Source organism: Sinohyriopsis cumingii, chromosome 8 (assembly GCF_028554795.1).
Source record: "Sinohyriopsis cumingii isolate HCF-2022 chromosome 8, ASM2855479v2, whole genome shotgun sequence".
NCBI classification, from domain to species: Eukaryota; Metazoa; Mollusca; class Bivalvia; order Unionida; family Unionidae; genus Sinohyriopsis; species Sinohyriopsis cumingii.
Genome location: NC_142968.1, coordinates 100727502 through 100748755, shown reverse-complemented (window position 1 = coordinate 100748755; position 21254 = coordinate 100727502). Strand labels below are relative to the sequence as shown.

The 21254-nt window shown below is 35.9% G+C and overlaps 1 protein-coding gene across 2 annotated transcripts; it reads left to right on the top strand.

Moving 5' to 3' along the window:
- The first annotated feature begins 406 nt into the window (after positions 1 to 406).
- LOC149794245 (uncharacterized) lies at positions 407 to 11560 on the top strand. Of its 2 annotated transcripts, none has more exons than XM_089968373.1 (2): positions 407 to 524; positions 6967 to 11560. In XM_089968373.1, the coding sequence occupies exon 2, from the start codon at positions 7020 to 7022 to the stop codon at positions 7725 to 7727; it is 708 nt and encodes a 235-aa protein (XP_089824499.1). In that variant the 5' UTR covers positions 407 to 524; positions 6967 to 7019; the 3' UTR covers positions 7728 to 11560. The 2 variants fall into 2 exon arrangements, with proteins under 2 accessions (XP_089824499.1, XP_089824498.1); XM_089968372.1 differs by having other exon boundaries at positions 417 to 697.
- The last annotated feature ends 9694 nt before the right edge of the window (positions 11561 to 21254 follow it).

Below are 21254 nucleotides of genomic sequence, written 5' to 3'. Positions count from 1 at the left end.
GTGTGTGTGTGTGTGTATATATATATATATATATATATATATATATATATATATATATATATATATATATATATATATATATATAAAACAGGGCCTTTCCTCCTTTCCTTTTTTGAAGAAACAGAAACACAGGCACACACAAAAGCAGAAAAGAGCCCGTAAATCTTCCATTTCGTAACAGATAATGTTAGAAATGCTGATCTCTCTCTCTCTCTCTCTCTGTATGTGTGACAGAGAGACAGACATATCTCTCTGTCTGCGTGTCTGTGTGTGTGTGTGTGTGAGAGAGAGAGAGAGAGAGAGAGAATGCGTGATAACCACCATTCTACATTAATAACTCTATTGTGTGACCCTCACCTCCGTGACCTAAATAAATGTATTCCGTTCCATGTAACTTTAACCGACTTATGGAGCGGGGAATATGTACACAATACAGTCATTCATCGATCAGTGTGTTGTGTACTGTTGTTGACTCGGCGCGAGACACAGCTCCGCTATCTAGCAGGCTGGGGATAGAGATACAGGTTTGCTGAGATTGTTGAAATTTTTTCATGTAGATAGGCGTATATATACATGCAACTGAAGAATCAACGTCCATTATTTTTGTGCTACGTTGAGACTCGAAGAGTAAACAGTTCATGCCGGCTGTTTACAACAAGTATATTGTGAGAGGACAGTATTGGATACAAACAAATATGTACGTACACACGCTCTCTCTCTCTCTCTCTCCATTGATTTACCTACCTCCTCTCGTCATTGGTAATACTAGTAGGCATAACAGGATGAGTGCGTGCGGAATTGCAAATATTGGCAAGTTGATATTGCAATTTATGCTCAAACGATCACGGTATCGAGATAGTATTGAGCGATTGCATCGTAATTCTGGGCCTGCGTACAATACATTTGGCAAACATCACGATGCCATATGATGGGAGCTGCCATACTGGTATTTTCCAGTCATGTAACTAACAGTCGTATCACCAGGCCTGGCCCTAGGGCAAGGCGAACGAGGCAACCACCTTGGGCCCCGCGCTTTCAACTCCGCAATGCTTTTAGTTTGCTTGGGGTCCTGCGCTCATCGCACGTTGCCTTGGGTTCCGCATGCTGCCTTGGGCCCCGTACATCCTAGGGCCGGGCCTGCTTATCACACATTTTTACCCCTATGGCTATCACTCTTTCCATATTGAAAGTACATTTGTATTTGGTACTAGCAATAGTGAAGTGAACTGCGCAACATTCGCGAAAGACGCTATATATTTGCTTATTTTTGCTTGTTTACATCACAGGTTTGCTCGACTCGAACTTAATGCTAAAACGAACCCACAATGTCCGAGGGAAAAATCATACAGGGTGGCAAAATTTCCACAGATTACCCCCATCACCCTTTCTGACAATGGACCCTGTCAATCATAGTATACCGTCCAGCACGTGCGGTTTACTTTTAACTTCTTTTCCTCTCCTCTTACACCGTATATATATTGAATTTGCTTGTATCAAAACTATTATAGTTGTGGTATGCGTTCCCGCTAGTGTGTGAGAAGGCACTTACCACAAAACAAGAGTGATTCAAAGTAAGAAAAAGGACCGGGATGTAGTGCTGTTGGAACGGCGTTTGCTTTATGTTTTGCGCTCGCCATTAGCCGCCCCCCCCCCCCCCCGCATCTGAGTAACATGCATTCCTTCATTTCTTGATTGCGTTCTCTCACTTCTTTATTTAGCACATAACCACTGGATAAAGACAAATTTTAACAAAATTAAAAACTGATCAGGTAACACGTATGAGTAGCTGCATACTTTAGAAAATGATACTTCGTTCAGTTCTGTTGGATGTTAAGATTGTCGCTAATCGTTAATGTTAAACTAAGTATAGCGCAACATGCTTGGTGGTGGCGGATGTGACGTATCAATGTGCTTTTCTACTGTGTGTTGATACGAATAGGGAAAGTGTTGACACCTATTTTTACAGTTTGTTATGTACATATTAGTGTTGATTGAATGACACTTATTTATGTTGTTTTGTATGACATTTGAAAACTGAGTAAATTAGATTTTTTTCGTGGCTGAGGCTGTTCACCTTAAATAGGGAAGACTATTTGCACGGCCTCTATGCGTATAATTTACGAGTGATTAACGTACATAGCTGTTCGTATGCCTGCTGCGTACCAGATCTGAGAATTGTACCCATTTTTACAACTGATTACTTTTAAATCCATATTCACACGTAACTTTTGTTAAAACGTGTACAGTGCTATTGAAAATAGCAGATTTCAAAGATAATTCCAGCTATTTACTGTTTATGTTTGCTGTTTTTTCATATGTTCGCACAGTAGATCTTAGTCCGATAAACCAACCCCCCAAGACTCCAAATTTGTGTGGATACTGATGGATGATTACTTTTAAATCCATATTCACACGTAACTTTTGTTAAAACGTGTACAGTGCTATTGAAAATAGCAGATTTCAAAGATAATTCCAGCTATTTACTGTTTATGTTTGCTGTTTTTTCATACGTTCGCACAGTAGATCTTAGTCCGATAAACCAACCCCCCAACACCTCAAATTTGTGTGGATACTGATGGACGATAACCCGAAAATCAACATCATGACGGGTGAAGGGCTGATTTATTGGCCTAAGCTGATCCATGTAGCAATTCATTCATAGCTGAAAGAGACAAAGCATACACTAAAATCTAAATTCGCAAAATAAATGCGAGTAACATAACTGTTTCATAATTTAAGGTGACAAACGCATACACTAAAAATAAATCTTCAACAGCATAGTGTTAGATTCGATCCTGTGTCGTTTGCGTGGTAGATAGGCTGATAAATACGTTGAAGCCATTTAAATACTTGTATTACCACTGTATAATGATAACACAATTTTGGATTATTAAGGCAATTTTGATTATTCTTTTTTTCCTATTGGGGAAAACCATTAATTCACGGTTTAGTCTGTAAATGTTTTCACACTATATCATAACTATTCAAATCCAAACTGTGAGACAGACACTGATCGAGTTACGAATATTGTAAGCGAACTGCCGCCTTGCGAAATTTAATACACGGCCGCCATACTAAATAGATACAATGGAACAATTCCCCTTTTTATGGTGTTTATAGTGCGATAATTCGGCCACTAAACCTTTAATGGTATTTAATGCAGATGTGTTATTTTTAGCCCAGTTTGCATCATTTAGACTATTTTTTACTCGTCCCCAAGGCATTGCCGTGCGAATAGACATTTTCTTTTATCGTCCTACAGTGTTGTCATTTACAAAGAGATAGGGTTCTTTATGAAAGCAGAACACAAGGAGATACCGTCATCTACATAACGTGGAAATATTAGACCAAAGTCTTATATATTGTACATTTTGCCTTAAACCCATTTTTAAGATACCAAGAAAATGGCCGTTCAAACTCAAAAAATTAATTAAGAAAGTAAAGAAAACTGAGTTACCAATTGTGATAGATAGATAGATAGATAGATAGATAGATAGATAGATAGATAGATAGATAGATAGATAGTAGATAGATAGGTAGATAGATAGATAGATAGGCAGGCAAGTAGACAGACAGACATGTATGTAGACAGACATACATGTAGATATACAGATGAGCAGAGAATATGAAAATATTAAAGGCTGTTCATTTTGGGGATCATCGTGTTATTATTATTACCAAAAACATGGAGCATTGTTTTTCTTTTCATCATATAATGCTGCTCGTGGCTAATATATGCCTTCGTACCTATTTTGGGAATGACTGTCAGTGTTGTTCAGAACTGACTAGAATCCATTTTATTTGCAAAACAGTTTGTGGGGAAAAGAGCAAAGGTTCAATTTCTCCAATTTGTATACAATATCCACTTCTCCTTGCCACTAAATGTTTTATGCTTAAGTATCGCTGGCATATCATTTGCACTACTTACAGACTCCATGTTGCAGTACACTGCATCAACGTCTGTGGAAGAAGAGGTACGAATTTTTTTTAAAAAAAAGTTATTCTTTCTCACAGTCGCTGCTAAGTGTTGAAGGATATTTAACTGAATAAAATCGGACATCACTATTAGCATAAGTTTCTTTTACCACTTTTTTACAATCAGGGTGCCGTCCCCTACCCGCGTGTACTGAATTGTGCTTTGCCAGTAGGCCGTAAGATTACGTCTTTTCAGAGCCGCAGATGAAATTAATGTTTGAATCTAATTTTGTCATATCCTCTTCAAATAAATTATTATTATTATTATTATTATTATTATTATTATTTGCATCTTCTTTTATAGCAATTTTGGAGCATTTAATATTTTGTCTGGGGTGGGGGAGCGATGTAATTGCTAATAATATTATCACATCGTCGGTACTTTACATATAGTATGCGAAGTTTCATATTTTTATTACTGCTAACATTTTCGCGGCCATTTTTTTCGAATCGACTGCCCGAAGGGAATTGCGGGAAAAGGTCACGTTTGTCTGAATGTGGCCCTTTTACTCCTACATGGAGCTGGTTATGCCACGTACAGATTATCATGCGGTGAAAAAATGGCATTAAAACTCAAACATGGACAACAACAATAAATCAAACTAATGGAATTGGTCACTTGATAGAGTACTTGTGGAAAGGGGTGGTTTGCGTACCTGTCACATGGAATCCACCCTACACAAAAGAGTGGTTTAAGTGTTAACTTGTAGGAGCAAATAAACTCACCTATGTTTACAGAAGAATGTAGACATAAACCTGTATCCAAACTGAAAAACGTTATCCAACCACGTAATGTTTACTCCATAAAAGAGCCACTATCATGTGACGTTGTTCTGACTTTATCAATGTCTACTATAGTCTACTATTCCAACTCGAATAATACAAATATCCGGTCACCGATACATTACTGTAAATCCGGAATATCTGCATCCACAATATTCCCTTCACATATCCAACTTTCTCTAACTTAACTAAAACTATGTGACGCGTTACTGAACTTGCATATAGCATTCTGTGTTGAAAAATTATGTTGTTTGAGTCCAGTATTTATTCTGAAGGACACTTACTCTTTGAATTATAATTGAAACTTATACATTTTTACTAGTTATAGAACAAAGCAACAAAATTCAGGGGCTATATAAGTCAAAGTTGTAACGTCTGAGTCCGAATGAATTAAAATATTCTTCTTTTTTCACTAATATTTCCATTAAAATTAAAGCTGTGCGATAATCAGAATTCAGATACGTAATGATCTAATATTAAATTTAAGAAACTCATTGAATAATGTCCAAAAAAGCTGGACATTGCTCAGCTTATTTAATAAATTCAGTATTAAATCACAACCCATTTAAGATCCTCTATATACGAATCTGTCATTCAGCCACCACGTCTCTAGCTTTTTAAATGCACTATTTTAAAGCCTGCGGTCGGTGTCATGGATACTTTGGAAACTTATTAAAAACATATTTCTCTATGAGTAATTCCCGTCATAAGGCTAATTCATCAAGAGCATATTTTATGGACGTATTGCCTTTTTCAAGTACGATTGCCTTTTTCAAGTACGATTGCCTTTTTCAAGCGTAATGCCGCTGTAGCTGACGCTTATGTAAAATCTGTTCTCAAACTGACGTTGATATTTACAAACAATACTGTGACAACGTTACGTTATTTATTTCATGCAAAACTTGCCGCAAAAGGACATTATGTACTTGGGCCGATCGCAACCAACGCATTTAAATCATTTGTGACACATGGATCCGTTAGGCTGTCAAAATGTGAGAAAACGATATTTTTTATAGCAGTATACGTCTGTTTGATTAAATATGTACGGAGTTTGTAAAAGTCGTTCATGATTTTATTTCTGACAAACCCCATAATTATTTGTGCTATAGTACTAAAATCGGTGTCTCAGTCTGTAATATCGGCATGTGTATATATTATATACTAACATCATCCGCTTCGCGCTTCACCTTACTCGATAGCAGCTGGCGATAGGGCAAAACAAAACACCTTGTTATGAGGCGCCATAGCGGACAAAAGCTGGTCCAGTGAGAACGTTGCAATTGAAACTTCAATGTCGTATGTCGAGATATCCAATATTATGTGTTGGATCAACCTGCATGTCCTTAAAGTTTCTTTTTCTAGTTACAATCTAAAAACTCGACATTGGACATCACATTTTCAACCCGCGATATGTACCTCAGCAGATGATATCTAAATATTCAACATATGAAATGGAAATTTCAACATAAACTCTTTGAACAACACTTTGAACCAATACGTGAATTAGGAATTCTCGACGATTTCAACCTCTAATTTCAACCACCGCTGTGTGATTCACACGACACAATCAAAAAAAAACATCGATATAGAAAATATAACTTTCAACCACTACTGTTTACTTCAACAGATACGATCTAAAATCTCCATCTAGAAAATGGAACTTTAAGGGCAAGCATTTCTGATACAACGCGTGAAATTGGAATTCTGGACATCTGACATTAAAATTTGAACGGCAACGTTCTGATTGGAACAGCTTTTGTCCGCTACGGCGCTTCATACCTTGTTGTATGCGAGATACTTTGTTCAGATCGAGACATCTTGTTCAGAGCGAGACGCGTTGTTCACTGCTGTCTGCAGGTGAGAGTATGAAGTTGTGCGTGATTGTTTTGAGACTTAATATAAAATAAAAGGTAAAAGGGAGTCAATTTATACAATAGGAGATAATTAAATTCTCTGGTGTATCGACCCAGTTATCATTCAGTACTTCCCATGCGAGATTTTAGTCCTAAATGTACATTAAGTGCACAAATTAATTCCGAACATTTTCGACGTTGTTGTATTACAGTGGCGAAATTGACATCACACATCATTTAACAAATGATTAAGTCACTTTTTTTCTTACAATGATGGTAGTGGTATTACTTTATTAACAACGACTTCGCTGGTGACAGTGTACTGTTATTATTATCATTATTATTATTATTACAGACTGCCTTGAAATAATTGCAACAGTGTAGAGGATCCATAAAGTAGAAACCAAGATGGATGAATCACTATTGGATGAATATAAATTATACAAGAAGGAATTTTATATCCTATGGTCTACTGGTATAAACGAGGATTTTCCACAAGAAACTGTTGCAGTTTGTTCCATAGATATTGATGATGGTTCTACAAGCCTTATCAGGGTGTTTCATTCCGAAGCAGACGATGTTCAACGGGCGGAAGACAAATTGTTAGAATGGTTATCAGATGATCCTTACATCAATAGCAGCAGCAAGATGGATATAGAAATATTTCTAAACCATTCGCCTACGGCCTCGTTCTCGCACGCTTTTGTTGGATTGAAAGAAGTATTCGATGACCAGGAAAAAGATGTAACTATATTCATTCGCATTGTCAGGGTCTCAAACGTGGATGACGAAGACAGTATAGAGACTATGGAAAATAGAGAAGGTTTATGCCTTTTAAATGAAAACAACATTTCCCTTTCGCCTGTTTCTGGTAAGGATTGGACATATCTAAGAGAGGTTCTTCGAGAAAACAGAGGACTTAGAGTTCAGAATGAAACCAGCGTGTTGACACGAACAAAACTGACTAATATTCTTAGCAGACGACAATCTGTAGCAGTAAGAGTGGAACCGAACGTTGTAGAAGCGGAAATACAGACGGATGCAACGGGTGATGAACCTAAACAGGAACCAAATGAGAGACACTCCTCCTCGTCCTCATCTGATGAAGATAACTGAGCAAAATATATGATCTACTTCAATGAGTAGAACTTTTAATTCGTATTTTCTCTTTTAATTCTTAACACTTTAGCTTCAGTTTATTCTGTCTCTGTTGCACGATGGAACATATAGCTGTCTCTTGGAGATAACGCACCCGATATTCCATTGTTTGAGCAAACAAGCTAGGAATTGTTGAAACTGTTAAAGATTTTATCCATCAGTAACGTAAACGTTGGAAAGCGTAAAACTTAATGTATTTATTGACTAACATTTAGCTAATTTCTTATAGCATGTGTTCAGAAGGCACCTTTGATAAAGTAAAGATTATCACGTTCTCCCGGCAATGCGTATTCCCCAGTGTGAAAACTTCTGTCAAAATATTTCCCATATTGGGCCACAATTTAACATAGTATTCAGATAATGGTTACAACACCATGTGCCCTACATTTGACTTGAGAATTAAAATTTGATTTTATGGGTTAGCATATAAAGTGACAGCATGGAGGATACTCTGGTTTTGTTTCGTGTCAAACACGTCATCAGTTTTCGCTGGTCAAATTAGATCGAACACTAGTGGTCACAAAATGAAGTTCATATACATGAAAATCGCCTTGTATATAACTGATAAAATGTCACACAAGTTAAACACAGTCTCCAGTCATTGAATATAAAATTGTATAAATTTTTATTCTTCTAAAGTAATAATAATCTTTACAGTTAAATATTTTCACATTTTTTAGTGTTTTGTAAAACACTGAAATTTAATCTGAACGTTTTCAAGTGAAACAGTTTCCCCATCTAAGGACTTAAGTGCTTAATTGGTACACTAAACAACTTTCTTGCTATTTCTACAGTAATATTCTTTGCATTTAACATTAACGATCTGTAAGATTCTGAGCGGAGGGGTATTTACACCTAACTGGTAGTTTTGTCTGTAATGCCAAAAACGTAGAAGTTCACAAGGACCAGCACTGATGATGCAAGGCTGTTTTCTTCAACAGTATAAAAAGATAGTTTGATCACGTGACATGTGCTAAAAACAACCGAGCGTTTTTTAGATTAAATATTTGTCATTATGTAGTACAGGAAATTTATGCTTACTGAGGATTGTTTAAACTAATTACCAGTCGAAACAATATTATTTGGTGGATGTCAGAATTTGCAGACTAATACGATGGGCACTGAACCTCAGAGTTCCCGCTAGGTGGCAGAATAATATAGCTAAATTGCTGGTAAATGCCGAAGAAAATCGTGACCGGATAAATACATGATCGGCAAAAATACATGACACCGTTATATATATATATATATATATATATATATATATATTCATTTTTCTCCGTTAACTTTACATTGTCAGAATCTTGCAGTTTTCTACGATACTGAAACCTTGATATTGCCTCAAAATAGTATATTGTATTGTGTATTAGGAACTACTTTGTAAACAAATCATGTACACTCATGTAGTAGACTATAGGTTTAAATTATTAGATTTGTTTATGAATGAACAAAAACAGATATTTCGTCTGTTTGAAATTAGAGATGATAGTCACAAATGAAGCATTCGAACAGGTAATGAATGAACATTATATTCACAACGTTCACAACAAACGTGAGAGACGCAGAATTTAAAATACCTTTATGATCATTTAAACGGTTAATTTAGGAGAAATGTTTGTAAAGTTTCTTTAATGGAATGGTTCAGACTATGATCAGAGCTATCTGATGTATATAACAATAGCATAGAAAAGCATAACGAGGGCAAGGGCTATTGCATATCTATCAGATACGTACCATTTTATAAGTGAAAGTAATAATTTCGTAAGGAAGGAAAAATGAAACTGAGGGTTTTGGTAGAAAGGTATGGGCATCAAAAGCAATAAGCGACGACGACGAAGAATTCTTATTTCCGCTGGCTGAATGGATTGTCACACACCAGCTGATTTGCAATTTTCCGCGTTAACTTTTTTGATACAATGTTTTGGATTTTGGCTAGCGATAGACGCCATACATGTGGTAACATAGCTGGGGGAGCATGCAAGTGACCAGTAATAAACCTGTCTACTTTAGCTGATTAATAAGAATGTCCAAAAATATACTTACATTTTTGCATCTTGAAATCCCTCAAAATGTACTTTCTTAGTTCTGAAAATCTGAATTACATGAGCTATGTCATGGGTTCTAAAGCTTGATTATACATTTCTAAATTGTACTGTATTTTCAAATACGTTCCAAGTGTAATAACATTCTCCTTACTGCACTCAAGATGAAATGAACGTTATATTCCATAGCGTCTTTTTGATAATTTGAATATTGAAAGATTTCATATTTTCCCCACATTATGATTCTAAGCATTCAATGACAGAACAGAAACCCACATGCAGATGAGTCAGGACGCGTACCTCCCTGATCAAATCACAGACACATGTATTTTCTGTGGAATTGATACAGCTAATAAATCCAGGTCCAGCGGAATTGAGTTTAATCGACCATCAAAATAAACATCCATTCATTCCAGACACTCTGGAAAAGCTGTTGCAATTCGCATTCATTCAGAATATGACTCGAAATTTCAATTTCAGGTCGACCAAAAGTGACAATTCTTTTTGAAAGTGATAACGAGTGCGCGACTAACTTCAAATTTCACATGGTCGGAATTATCTGCGCATTAATATTCTTGTGTATCGATGAAACTTGTGATGTAGATGTGTGTGTGTGTGTGTATATATATATATATATATATATATATATATATATATATATATATATATGCCTTTGGTAGAATAAGAAAATGAGTATATAACATAAAGGCTGTTGCAACTATGTGAACATATAAATATGTTTGACTATAACACTCAATCTTGTTAATATTCATCGGTATGATCTTAAATTATCATTTTTTTGTAATTTCTAAACATTGTTCTGTAATACTGTACATTTTAGAAATATTTTCCTTAAGTGTAATATATTTTTCTAAAGCTTCTAGCGCATGAATTAAGCAAAACAAACAAAAATAACCCCGAGCAAACAACAAACAAAAACGCAACGTATCGTTTTTTTTGTACTACATTTTCATATTCTGATTTGTGCCACCATTCTTAACCGTTTATATTGCTATTCTACTATCATCAATCACCAGTCTGTATTTATTTTCGATGTCAAAATAAGACATTAAACTCAAATAGCAATGGGATTATTTGTATTGTAAGAACGACACTTTTACCACTAAGATATAGTATGGAACACAGTCTGAGACAGAACCTTACGCAGCAATGTCATAAATCAGCATGCACAGCAGCTACCGTCCTTGCTCATTTATATGTCGAGTCCAACTTGAAACCGCAGTCCTAGATCAGCCGTCGCATAATGGGCCCGGAAATCTGGGTCTGTGCAGTTTGTTTGGAGTAGTAAGTAGAACAAGCAACATAAACCCTGATATGTAAACGCACTATGCTACGGCAGATCAGGATCTTTGTTGGTTGCAGTTTTGCTCGTCTTATAAGCTGATACAAACGGTTTACAGTATAATACTTTCAAGATGGTGAAGCTCGCTTAATTGGTCGTAAATGTTTGGGCAATAACCCGTATGTATTTTGTAACGTATATCAGTGAACAGACGTTACCAAACATTTGCAGAATCCAATTCTTATGCCATCGTTCATGAAATATTCTAATACCATGTTCTAGTCTTTTACTTACTGTGATAAGCAAGTTCTTGGCAATCGAACAGGAAAGACAACAGTGCCTTAAATGGTCAAAACGGGTTTTAGCTTCTTTCTTTTTTTTTAAGCATTGTAGTTTTAGTGCTTGGATATAATGAATTATAAATAAAGTTTATGATTCAGTTTTAATTTCTTTTTTCTTGTTGCAAATGAATTAAAAGCGACCAATAAAATGCCATCTACGGTCTGCCCGGTATATGATGGATTGACCAAGCGCTTCGTGACGATGATAGTTGAGGCAGAGGTGTCGCAGGACAATGAATCGGGGCATTTCTAGCCAGTCGGGGCCGCGAGATTAGAACGGGAATATAATTAGTCCACAGTCTTCTCAATCGTATATGTCACCTTGGAAGCAATCGGAAGACCGCATTAGCATTCTGACGGCACTATTTTTATTGCTGATGGCGGCATGGGCATAGACATAAAAAATATGAGATTTTGCACTGAGCACCTTATTGTTCTTTTCTTAATGCCACGTACATCAGTCACACAGTGCATTCATTTTGAAACGTACTGCTCTGTCAAAATGGTGTATAGACTCCGGCTATGGTCCCACGTCTGGCTTTCTGTCAGGAATACCTTTACCAAAAGTGTTTTTACCCGTATTCGCTAAACCAGGCGTGTGCAATTTAATTCAGGACGAGAGACGGATATGCGTTTTTTTTTTTTAAGAATACGCCATGTGATACAAATAGGCAGATAAAACCAGGTCGCGGGCCGTAGTATGCACATGCCTGTACTTAACAAAACTAAAGACGTTGTCTCGGTGATGTTGTTGTTGTGGGTTTTAACGCCATTTTTCAGCACACGATAGGCTATGCATGGCGGCCAGTATTAATGGTAGAAAAAGAACCCGGGAAAACCCTGGGAAGAACCACCTACCCACGAGAAGCTACTGGCAAGCTTTCTCGCATACCCACATTGGCCGAATCCTAGACTGGAACCCACGCAGACAGAGGTGAGATGGCAGTGATCCGTAACGGAGAGCGCTTTAAACCACTCGGTCACTCGGGGCCCCTGTCTCGGTGATATGTAACCATATAGCCCCATTAAGGTGTGATGCCTGGATTGGATCATATTGACCAAACCTTCGTTACACATTTATGGTTCAAGAAACCGAATTGATATAACCTAAATCATTTAGGATTTGTGCTTCTGCTATACTCTTGATTTGAGGCCCATTTGTCAGCATCTGTCTAACCACCTAGTTGTATATCTATGCACCGTTAATCAGCTTGCGCAGGAATACAAATTGATTAAAAATATTGAACCAGATAGACTATGAAAACAGTTATTTATACATTTTAAATATTTTTAGAGATATATGTTCAGGTGACAAATACTATGACTATTTCGCGAGTTGAACTTCAATACAATAATGTCGGTACCTTAAGATAACATTTGTTACGGGTCTAAATGTGTTTAAAGTATGATCAAGGCTAGACGTGCTACAAGTCTGAATGGGCTAAAAGTATGGTGAAAACCAGCAGTGATAAAGTTTAAATCGGCAAAATATGGCCAAAAGCTAGCAGTGCCACAAGGCTGAATGGTTTGAAAGTATGATCAAAGTTAGCAGTGCTACAAGTCTGAATGGGTTGAAACTATGCTCACAGTGCCACAGGTCTGAATATGTTAAAAATATGGTCAATGATAGCAGTGTTACGAGTCTGAATGGGTTTAAAGCATGGTCAAATATAACAGTGCTACAAGTCTGAATTAAAGTATGGTCAAAGATAGCAGTGTTACAAGTCTGAATGAAAGTATGGTCAAAGATAGCAGTGTTACAAGTCTGAATGAAAGTATGGTCATATCGTCAATGCTAGTAGTGCATCAAGTCTGAATGTGTCAAAGCTAGTAGTGCTACAAGTCTGTACGGATTAAATGTATGGTCAAAGATGGTAGTGCTACAAGTCTGCATGGTTTAAATGTATAGTCAAAGATAGTAGTGCTACAAGTCTGTACGGATTAAATGTATAGTCAAAGATAGTAGTGCTACAAGTCTGCATGGATTAAATGTATGGTCAAAGATAGTAGTGCTACAAGTCTGTACGGATTAAATGTATAGTCAAAGATAGTAGTGCTACAAGTCTGCATGGATTAAATGTATGGTCAAAGATAGTAGTGCTACAAGTCTGCATGAATTAAAAGCATGGTCAAAGATAGTAGTGCTACAAGTCTGCATGAATTAAATGTATAGTCAAAGACAGTAGTGCTACAAGTCTGCATGAATTAAAAGTATGGTCAAAGATAGTAGTGCTACAAGTCTGCATAGATTAAAAGCATGGTCAAAGATAGTAGTGCTACAAGTCTGCATGAATTAAAAGTAAAGTCAAAGATAGTAGTGCTACAATTCTGCATGGATTAAATGTATAGTCAAAGATAGTAGTGCTACAAGTCTGCATGAATTAAAAGTATGGTCAAAGATAGTAGTGCTACAAGTCTGTACCGATTAAATGTATAGTCAAAGATAGTAGTGCTACAAGTCTGCATGGATTAAATGTATAGTCAAAGATAGTAGTGCTACAAGTCTGCATGAATTAAAAGCATGGTCAAAGATAGTAGTGCTACAAGTCTGCATGAATTAAAAGTAAAGTCAATGCTAGTAGTGCATCAAGTCTGAATGTGTCAAAGCTAGTAGTGCTACAAGTCTGTACGGATTAAATGTATGGTCAAAGATGGTAGTGCTACAAGTCTGTACGGATTAAATGTATAGTCAAAGATAGTAGTGCTACAAGTCTGCATGGATTAAATGCATGGTCAAAGATAGTAGTGCTACAAGTCTGTACGGATTAAATGTATGGTCAAAGATGGTAGTGCTACAAGTCTGTACGGATTAAATGTATAGTCAAAGATAGTAGTGCTACAAGTCTGCATGGATTAAATGTATGGTCAAAGATAGTAGTGCTACAAGTCTGCATGAATTAAAAGCATGGTCAAAGATAGTAGTGCTACAAGTCTGCATGAATTAAAAGCATGGTCAAAGATAGTAGTGCTACAAGTCTGCATGAATTAAAAGTAAAGTCAAAGATAGTAGTGCTACAATTCTGCATGGATTAAATGTATAGTCAAAGATAGTAGTGCTAAAAGTCTGCATGAATTAAAAGTATGGTCAAAGATAGTAGTGCTACAAGTCTGTACCGATTAAATGTATAGTCAAAGATAGTAGTGCTACAAGTCTGCATGGATTAAATGTATGGTCAAAGATAGTAGTGCTACAAGTCTGCATGAATTAAAAGCATGGTCAAAGATAGTAGTGCTACAAGTCTGCATGAATTAAAAGTAAAGTCAAAGATAGTAGTGCTACAATTCTGCATGGATTAAATGTATAGTCAAAGATAGTAGTGCTACAAGTCTGCATGAATTAAAAGTATGGTCAAAGATAGTAGTGCTACAAGTCTGTACCGATTAAATGTATAGTCAAAGATAGTAGTGCTACAAGTCTGCATAGATTAAAAGTATGGTCAAAGATAGTAGTGCTACAAGTCTGCATGAATTAAAAGTATGGTCAAAGATAGTAGTGCTACAAGTCTGCATGGATTAAATTTATAGTCAAAGATAGTAGTGCTACAAGTCTGTACGGATTAAAAGTATGGTCAAAGATAGTAGTGCTACAAGTCTGCATGGTTTAAATGTATAGTCAAAGATAGTAGTGCTACAAGTCTGCATGAATTAAAAGTATGGTCAAAGATAGTAGTGCTACAAGTCTGTACGGATTAAATGTATAGTCAAAGATAGTAGTGCTACAAGTCTGCATAGATTAAAAGTATGGTCAAAGATAGTAGTGCTACAAGTCTGTACGGATTAAATGTATGGTCAAAGATAGTAGTGCTACAAGTCTGCATGGATTAAATGTATGGTCAAAGATAGTAGTGCTACAAGTCTGCATGAATTAAAAGTATGGTCAAAGATAGTAGTGCTACAAGTCTGTACGGATTAAATATATGGTCAAAGATAGTAGTGCTACAAGTCTGCAGGAATTAAAAGTATGGTCAAAGATAGTAGTGGTACAAGTCTGCATGGATTAAATGTATGGTCAAAGATAGTAGTGCTACAAGTCTGCATGGTTTAAATGTATAGTCAAAGATAGTAGTGCTACAAGTCTGTACGGATTAAATGTATGGTCAAAGATAGTAGTGCTACAAGTCTGCATGGATTAAATGTATGGTCAAAGATAGTAGTGCTACAAGTCTGCATGAATTAAAAGTATGGTCAAAGATAGTAGTGCTACAAGTCTGTACGGATTAAATATATGGTCAAAGATAGTAGTGCTACAAGTCTGCAGGAATTAAAAGTATGGTCAAAGATAGTAGTGGTACAAGTCTGCATGGATTAAATGTATGGTCAAAGATAGTAGTGCTACAAGTCTGCATGGTTTAAATGTATAGTCAAAGATAGTAGTGCTACAAGTCTGTACGGATTAAATGTATAGTCAAAGATAGTAGTGCTACAAGTCTGCATGAATTAAAAGTATGGTCAAAGATAGTAGTGCTACAAGTCTGTACCGATTAAATGTATAGTCAAAGATAGTAGTGCTACAAGTCTGCATAGATTAAAAGTATGGTCAAAGATAGTAGTGCTACAAGTCTGCATAGATTAAAAGTATGGTCAAAGATAGTAGTGCTACAAGTCTGCATGAATTAAAAGTATGGTCAAAGATAGTAGTGCTACAAGTCTGCATGGATTAAATGTATAGTCAAAGATAGTAGTGCTACAAGTCTGCATAGATTAAAAGTATGGTCAAAGATAGTAGTGCTACAAGTCTGCATAGATTAAAAGTATGGTCAAAGATAGTAGTGCTACAAGTCTGCATGAATTAAAAGTATGGTCAAAGATAGTAGTGCTACAAGTCTGCATGGATTAAATGTATAGTCAAAGATAGTAGTGCTACAAGTCTGCATGAATTAAAAGTATGGTCAAAGATAGTAGTGCTACAAGTCTGCATAGATTAAAAGTATGGTCAAAGATAGTAGTGCTACAAGTCTGCATGAATTAAAAGTATGGTCAAAGATAGTAGTGCTACAAGTCTGCATCAATTAAATGTATAGTCAAAGATAGTAGTGCTACAAGTCTGTACCGATTAAAAGTATGGTCAAAGATAGTAGTGCTACAAGTCTGCATGGTTTAAATGTATAGTCAAAGATAGTAGTGCTACAAGTCTGCATGAATTAAATGTATGGTCAAAGATAGTAGTGCTACAAGTCTGCATGAATTAAAAGTATGGTCAAAGATAGCAGTGCTACAAGTCTCTACGGATTAAATGTATAGTCAAAGATAGTAGTGGTACAAGTCTGCATGGATTAAATGTATGGTCAAAGATAGTAGTGCTACAAGTCTGCATGGTTTAAATGTATAGTCAAAGATAGTAGTGCTACAAGTCTGTATGGATTAAATGTATAGTCAAAGATAGTAGTGCTACAAGTCTGTACGGATTAAATGTATAGTCAAAGATAGTAGTGCTACAAGTCTGCATGAATTAAATGTATGGTCAAAGATAGTAGTGCTACAAGTCTGTACGGATTAAATGTATGGTCAAAGATAGTAGTGCTACAAGTCTGCATGAATTAAAAGTAAAGTCAAAGATAGTAGTGCTACAAGTCTGCATGAATTAAAAGTATGGTCAAAGATAGTAGTGGTACAAGTCTGCATGGATTAAATGTATGGTCAAAGATAGTAGTGCTACAAGTCTGCATGGTTTAAATGTATAGTCAAAGATAGTAGTGCTACAAGTCTGTATGGATTAAATGTATGGTCAAAGACAGTAGTGCTACAAGTCTGCATGAATTAAATGTATAGTCAAAGACAGTAGTGCTACAAGTCTGCATGAATTAAAAGTATGGTCAAAGACAGTAGTGCTACAAGTCTGCATGAATTAAAAGTATGGTCAAAGATAGTAGTGCTACAAGTCTGCATGAATTAAAAGTATGGTCAAAGATAGTAGTGCTACAAGTCTGTACGGATTAAATATATGGTCAAAGATAGTAGTGCTACAAGTCTGCAGGAATTAAAAGTATGGTCAAAGATAGTAGTGGTACAAGTCTGCATGGATTAAATGTATGGTCAAAGATAGTAGTGCTACAAGTCTGCATGGTTTAAATGTATAGTCAAAGATAGTAGTGCTACAAGTCTGTACGGATTAAATGTATGGTCAAAGATAGTAGTGCTACAAGTCTGCATGAATTAAATGTATAGTCAAAGATAGTAGTGCTACAAGTCTGCATGAATTAAATGTATAGTCAAAGATAGTAGTGCTACAAGTCTGCATGAATTAAATGTATAGTCAAAGACAGTAGTGCTACAAGTCTGCATGAATTAAATGTATAGTCAAAGACAGTAGTGCTACAAGTCTGCATGAATTAAAAGTATGGTCAAAGATAGTGGTGCTACAAGTCTGCATGAATTAAAAGTATGGTCAAAGATAGTGGTGCTACAAGTCTGCATGAATTAAAAGTATGGTCAAAGATAGTAGTGCTACAAGTCTGTACGGATTAAATATATGGTCAAAGATAGTAGTGCTACAAGTCTGCATGAATTAAAAGTATGGTCAAAGATAGTAGTGGTACAAGTCTGCATGGATTAAATGTATGGTCAAAGATAGTAGTGCTACAAGTCTGCATGAATTAAATGTATAGTCAAAGATAGTAGTGCTACAAGTCTGTACGGATTAAATGTATGGTCAAAGATAGTAGTGCTACAAGTCTGTACGGATTAAATGTATGGTCAAAGATAGTAGTGCTACAAGTCTGCATGAATTAAAAGTATGGTCAAAGATAGTGGTGCTACAAGTCTGCATCAATTAAATGTATAGTCAAAGATAGTAGTGCTACAAGTCTGCATGAATTAAAAGTATGGTCAAAGATAGTGGTGCTACAAGTCTGCATGAATTAAATGTATAGTCAAAGATAGTAGTGCTACAAGTCTGCATGAATTAAAAGTATGGTCAAAGACAGTAGTGCTACAAGTCTGCATAGATTAAATGTATGGTCAAAGATAGTAGTGCTACAAGTCTGCATCAATTAAATGTATAGTCAAAGATAGTAGTGCTACAAGTCTGTACGGATTAAATGTATGGTCAAAGATAGTAGTGCTACAAGTCTGTACCGATTAAATGTATAGTCAAAGATAGTAGTGCTACAAGTCTGCATGGATTAAATGTATGGTCAAAGATAGTAGTGCTACAAGTCTGCATGAATTAAAAGCATGGTCAAAGATAGTAGTGCTACAAGTCTGCATGAATTAAAAGTAAAGTCAAAGATAGTAGTGCTACAAGTCTGCATGAATTAAAAGTAAAGTCAAAGATAGTAGTGCTACAAGTCTGCATGAATTAAAAGTATGGTCAAAGATAGTGGTGCTACAAGTCTGCATCAATTAAATGTATAGTCAAAGATAGTAGTGCTACAAGTCTGCATGAATTAAAAGTATGGTCAAAGACAGTAGTGCTACAAGTCTGCATAGATTAAATGTATGGTCAAAGATAGTAGTGCTACAAGTCTGCATCAATTAAATGTATAGTCAAAGATAGTAGTGCTACAAGTCTGTACGGATTAAATGTATGGTCAAAGATAGTAGTGCTACAAGTCTGTACCGATTAAATGTATAGTCAAAGATAGTAGTGCTACAAGTCTGCATGGATTAAATGTATGGTCAAAGATAGTAGTGCTACAAGTCTGCATGAATTAAAAGCATGGTCAAAGATAGTAGTGCTACAAGTCTGCATGAATTAAAAGTAAAGTCAAAGATAGTAGTGCTACAAGTCTGCATGAATTAAAAGTATGGTCAAAGATAGTAGTGCTACAAGTCTGTACCGATTAAATGTATAGTCAAAGATAGTAGTGCTACAAGTCTGCATAGATTAAAAGTATGGTCAAAGATAGTAGTGCTACAAGTCTGCATGAATTAAAAGTATGGTCAAAGATAGTAGTGCTACAAGTCTGCATGGATTAAAAGTATGGTCAAAGATAGTAGTGCTACAAGTCTGTACCGATTAAATGTATAGTCAAAGATAGTAGTGCTACAAGTCTGCATGGATTAAATGTATGGTCAAAGATAGTAGTGCTACAAGTCTGCATGAATTAAAAGCATGGTCAAAGATAGTAGTGCTACAAGTCTGCATGAATTAAAAGTAAAGTCAAAGATAGTAGTGCTACAATTCTGCATGGATTAAATGTATAGTCAAAGATAGTAGTGCTACAAGTCTGCATGAATTAAAAGTATGGTCAAAGATAGTAGTGCTACAAGTCTGTACCGATTAAATGTATAGTCAAAGATAGTAGTGCTACAAGTCTGCATAGATTAAAAGTATGGTCAAAGATAGTAGTGCTACAAGTCTGCATGAATTAAAAGTATGGTCAAAGATAGTAGTGCTACAAGTCTGCATGGATTAAATGTATAGTCAAAGATAGTAGTGCTACAAGTCTGTACGGATTAAAAGTATGGTCAAAGATAGTAGTGCTACAAGTCTGCATGGTTTAAATGTATAGTCAAAGATAGTAGTGCTACAAGTCTGCATGAATTAAAAGTATGGTCAAAGATAGTAGTGCTACAAGTCTGTACGGATTAAATGTATGGTCAAAGATAGTAGTGCTACAAGTCTGCATGGATTAAATGTATGGTCAAAGATAGTAGTGCTACAAGTCTGCATGAATTAAAAGTATGGTCAAAGATAGTAGTGCTACAAGTCTGTACCGATTAAATGTATAGTCAAAGATAGTAGTGCTACAAGTCTGCATAGATTAAAAGTATGGTCAAAGATAGTAGTGCTACAAGTCTGCATAGATTAAAAGTATGGTCAAAGATAGTAGTGCTACAAGTCTGCATGAATTAAAAGTATGGTCAAAGATAGTAGTGCTACAAGTCTGCATGGATTAAATGTATAGTCAAAGATAGTAGTGCTACAAGTCTGCATAGATTAAAAGTATGGTCAAAGATAGTAGTGCTACAAGTCTGCATAGATTAAAAGTATGGTCAAAGATAGTAGTGCTACAAGTCTGCATGAATTAAAAGTATGGTCAAAGATAGTAGTGCTACAAGTCTGCATGGATTAAATGTATAGTCAAAGATAGTAGTGCTACAAGTCTGCATGAATTAAAAGTATGGTCAAAGATAGTAGTGCTACAAGTCTGCATAGATTAAAAGTATGGTCAAAGATAGTAGTGCTACAAGTCTGCATGAATTAAAAGTATGGTCAAAGATAGTAGTGCTACAAGTCTGTACGGATTAAATGTATGGTCAAAGATAGTAGTGCTACAAGTCTGCATGAATTAAAAGTAAAGTCAAAGATAGTAGTGCTACAAGTCTGCATGAATTAAAAGTATGGTCAAAGATAGTAGTGGTACAAGTCTGCATGGATTAAATGTATGGTCAAAGATAGTAGTGCTACAAGTCTGCATGGTTTAAATGTATAGTCAAAGATAGTAGTGCTACAAGTCTGTATGGATTAAATGTATGGTCAAAGACAGTAGTGCTACAAGTCTGCATGAATTAAATGTATAGTCAAAGACAGTAGTGCTACAAGTCTGCATGAATTAAAAGTATGGTCAAAGACAGTAGTGCTACAAGTCTGCATGAATTAAAAGTATGGTCAAAGATAGTAGTGCTACAAGTCTGCATGAATTAAAAGTATGGTCAAAGATAGTAGTGCTACAAGTCTGTACGGATTAAATATATGGTCAAAGATAGTAGTGCTACAAGTCTGCAGGAATTAAAAGTATGGTCAAAGATAGTAGTGGTACAAGTCTGCATGGATTAAATGTATGGTCAAAGATAGTAGTGCTACAAGTCTGCATGGTTTAAATGTATAGTCAAAGATAGTAGTGCTACAAGTCTG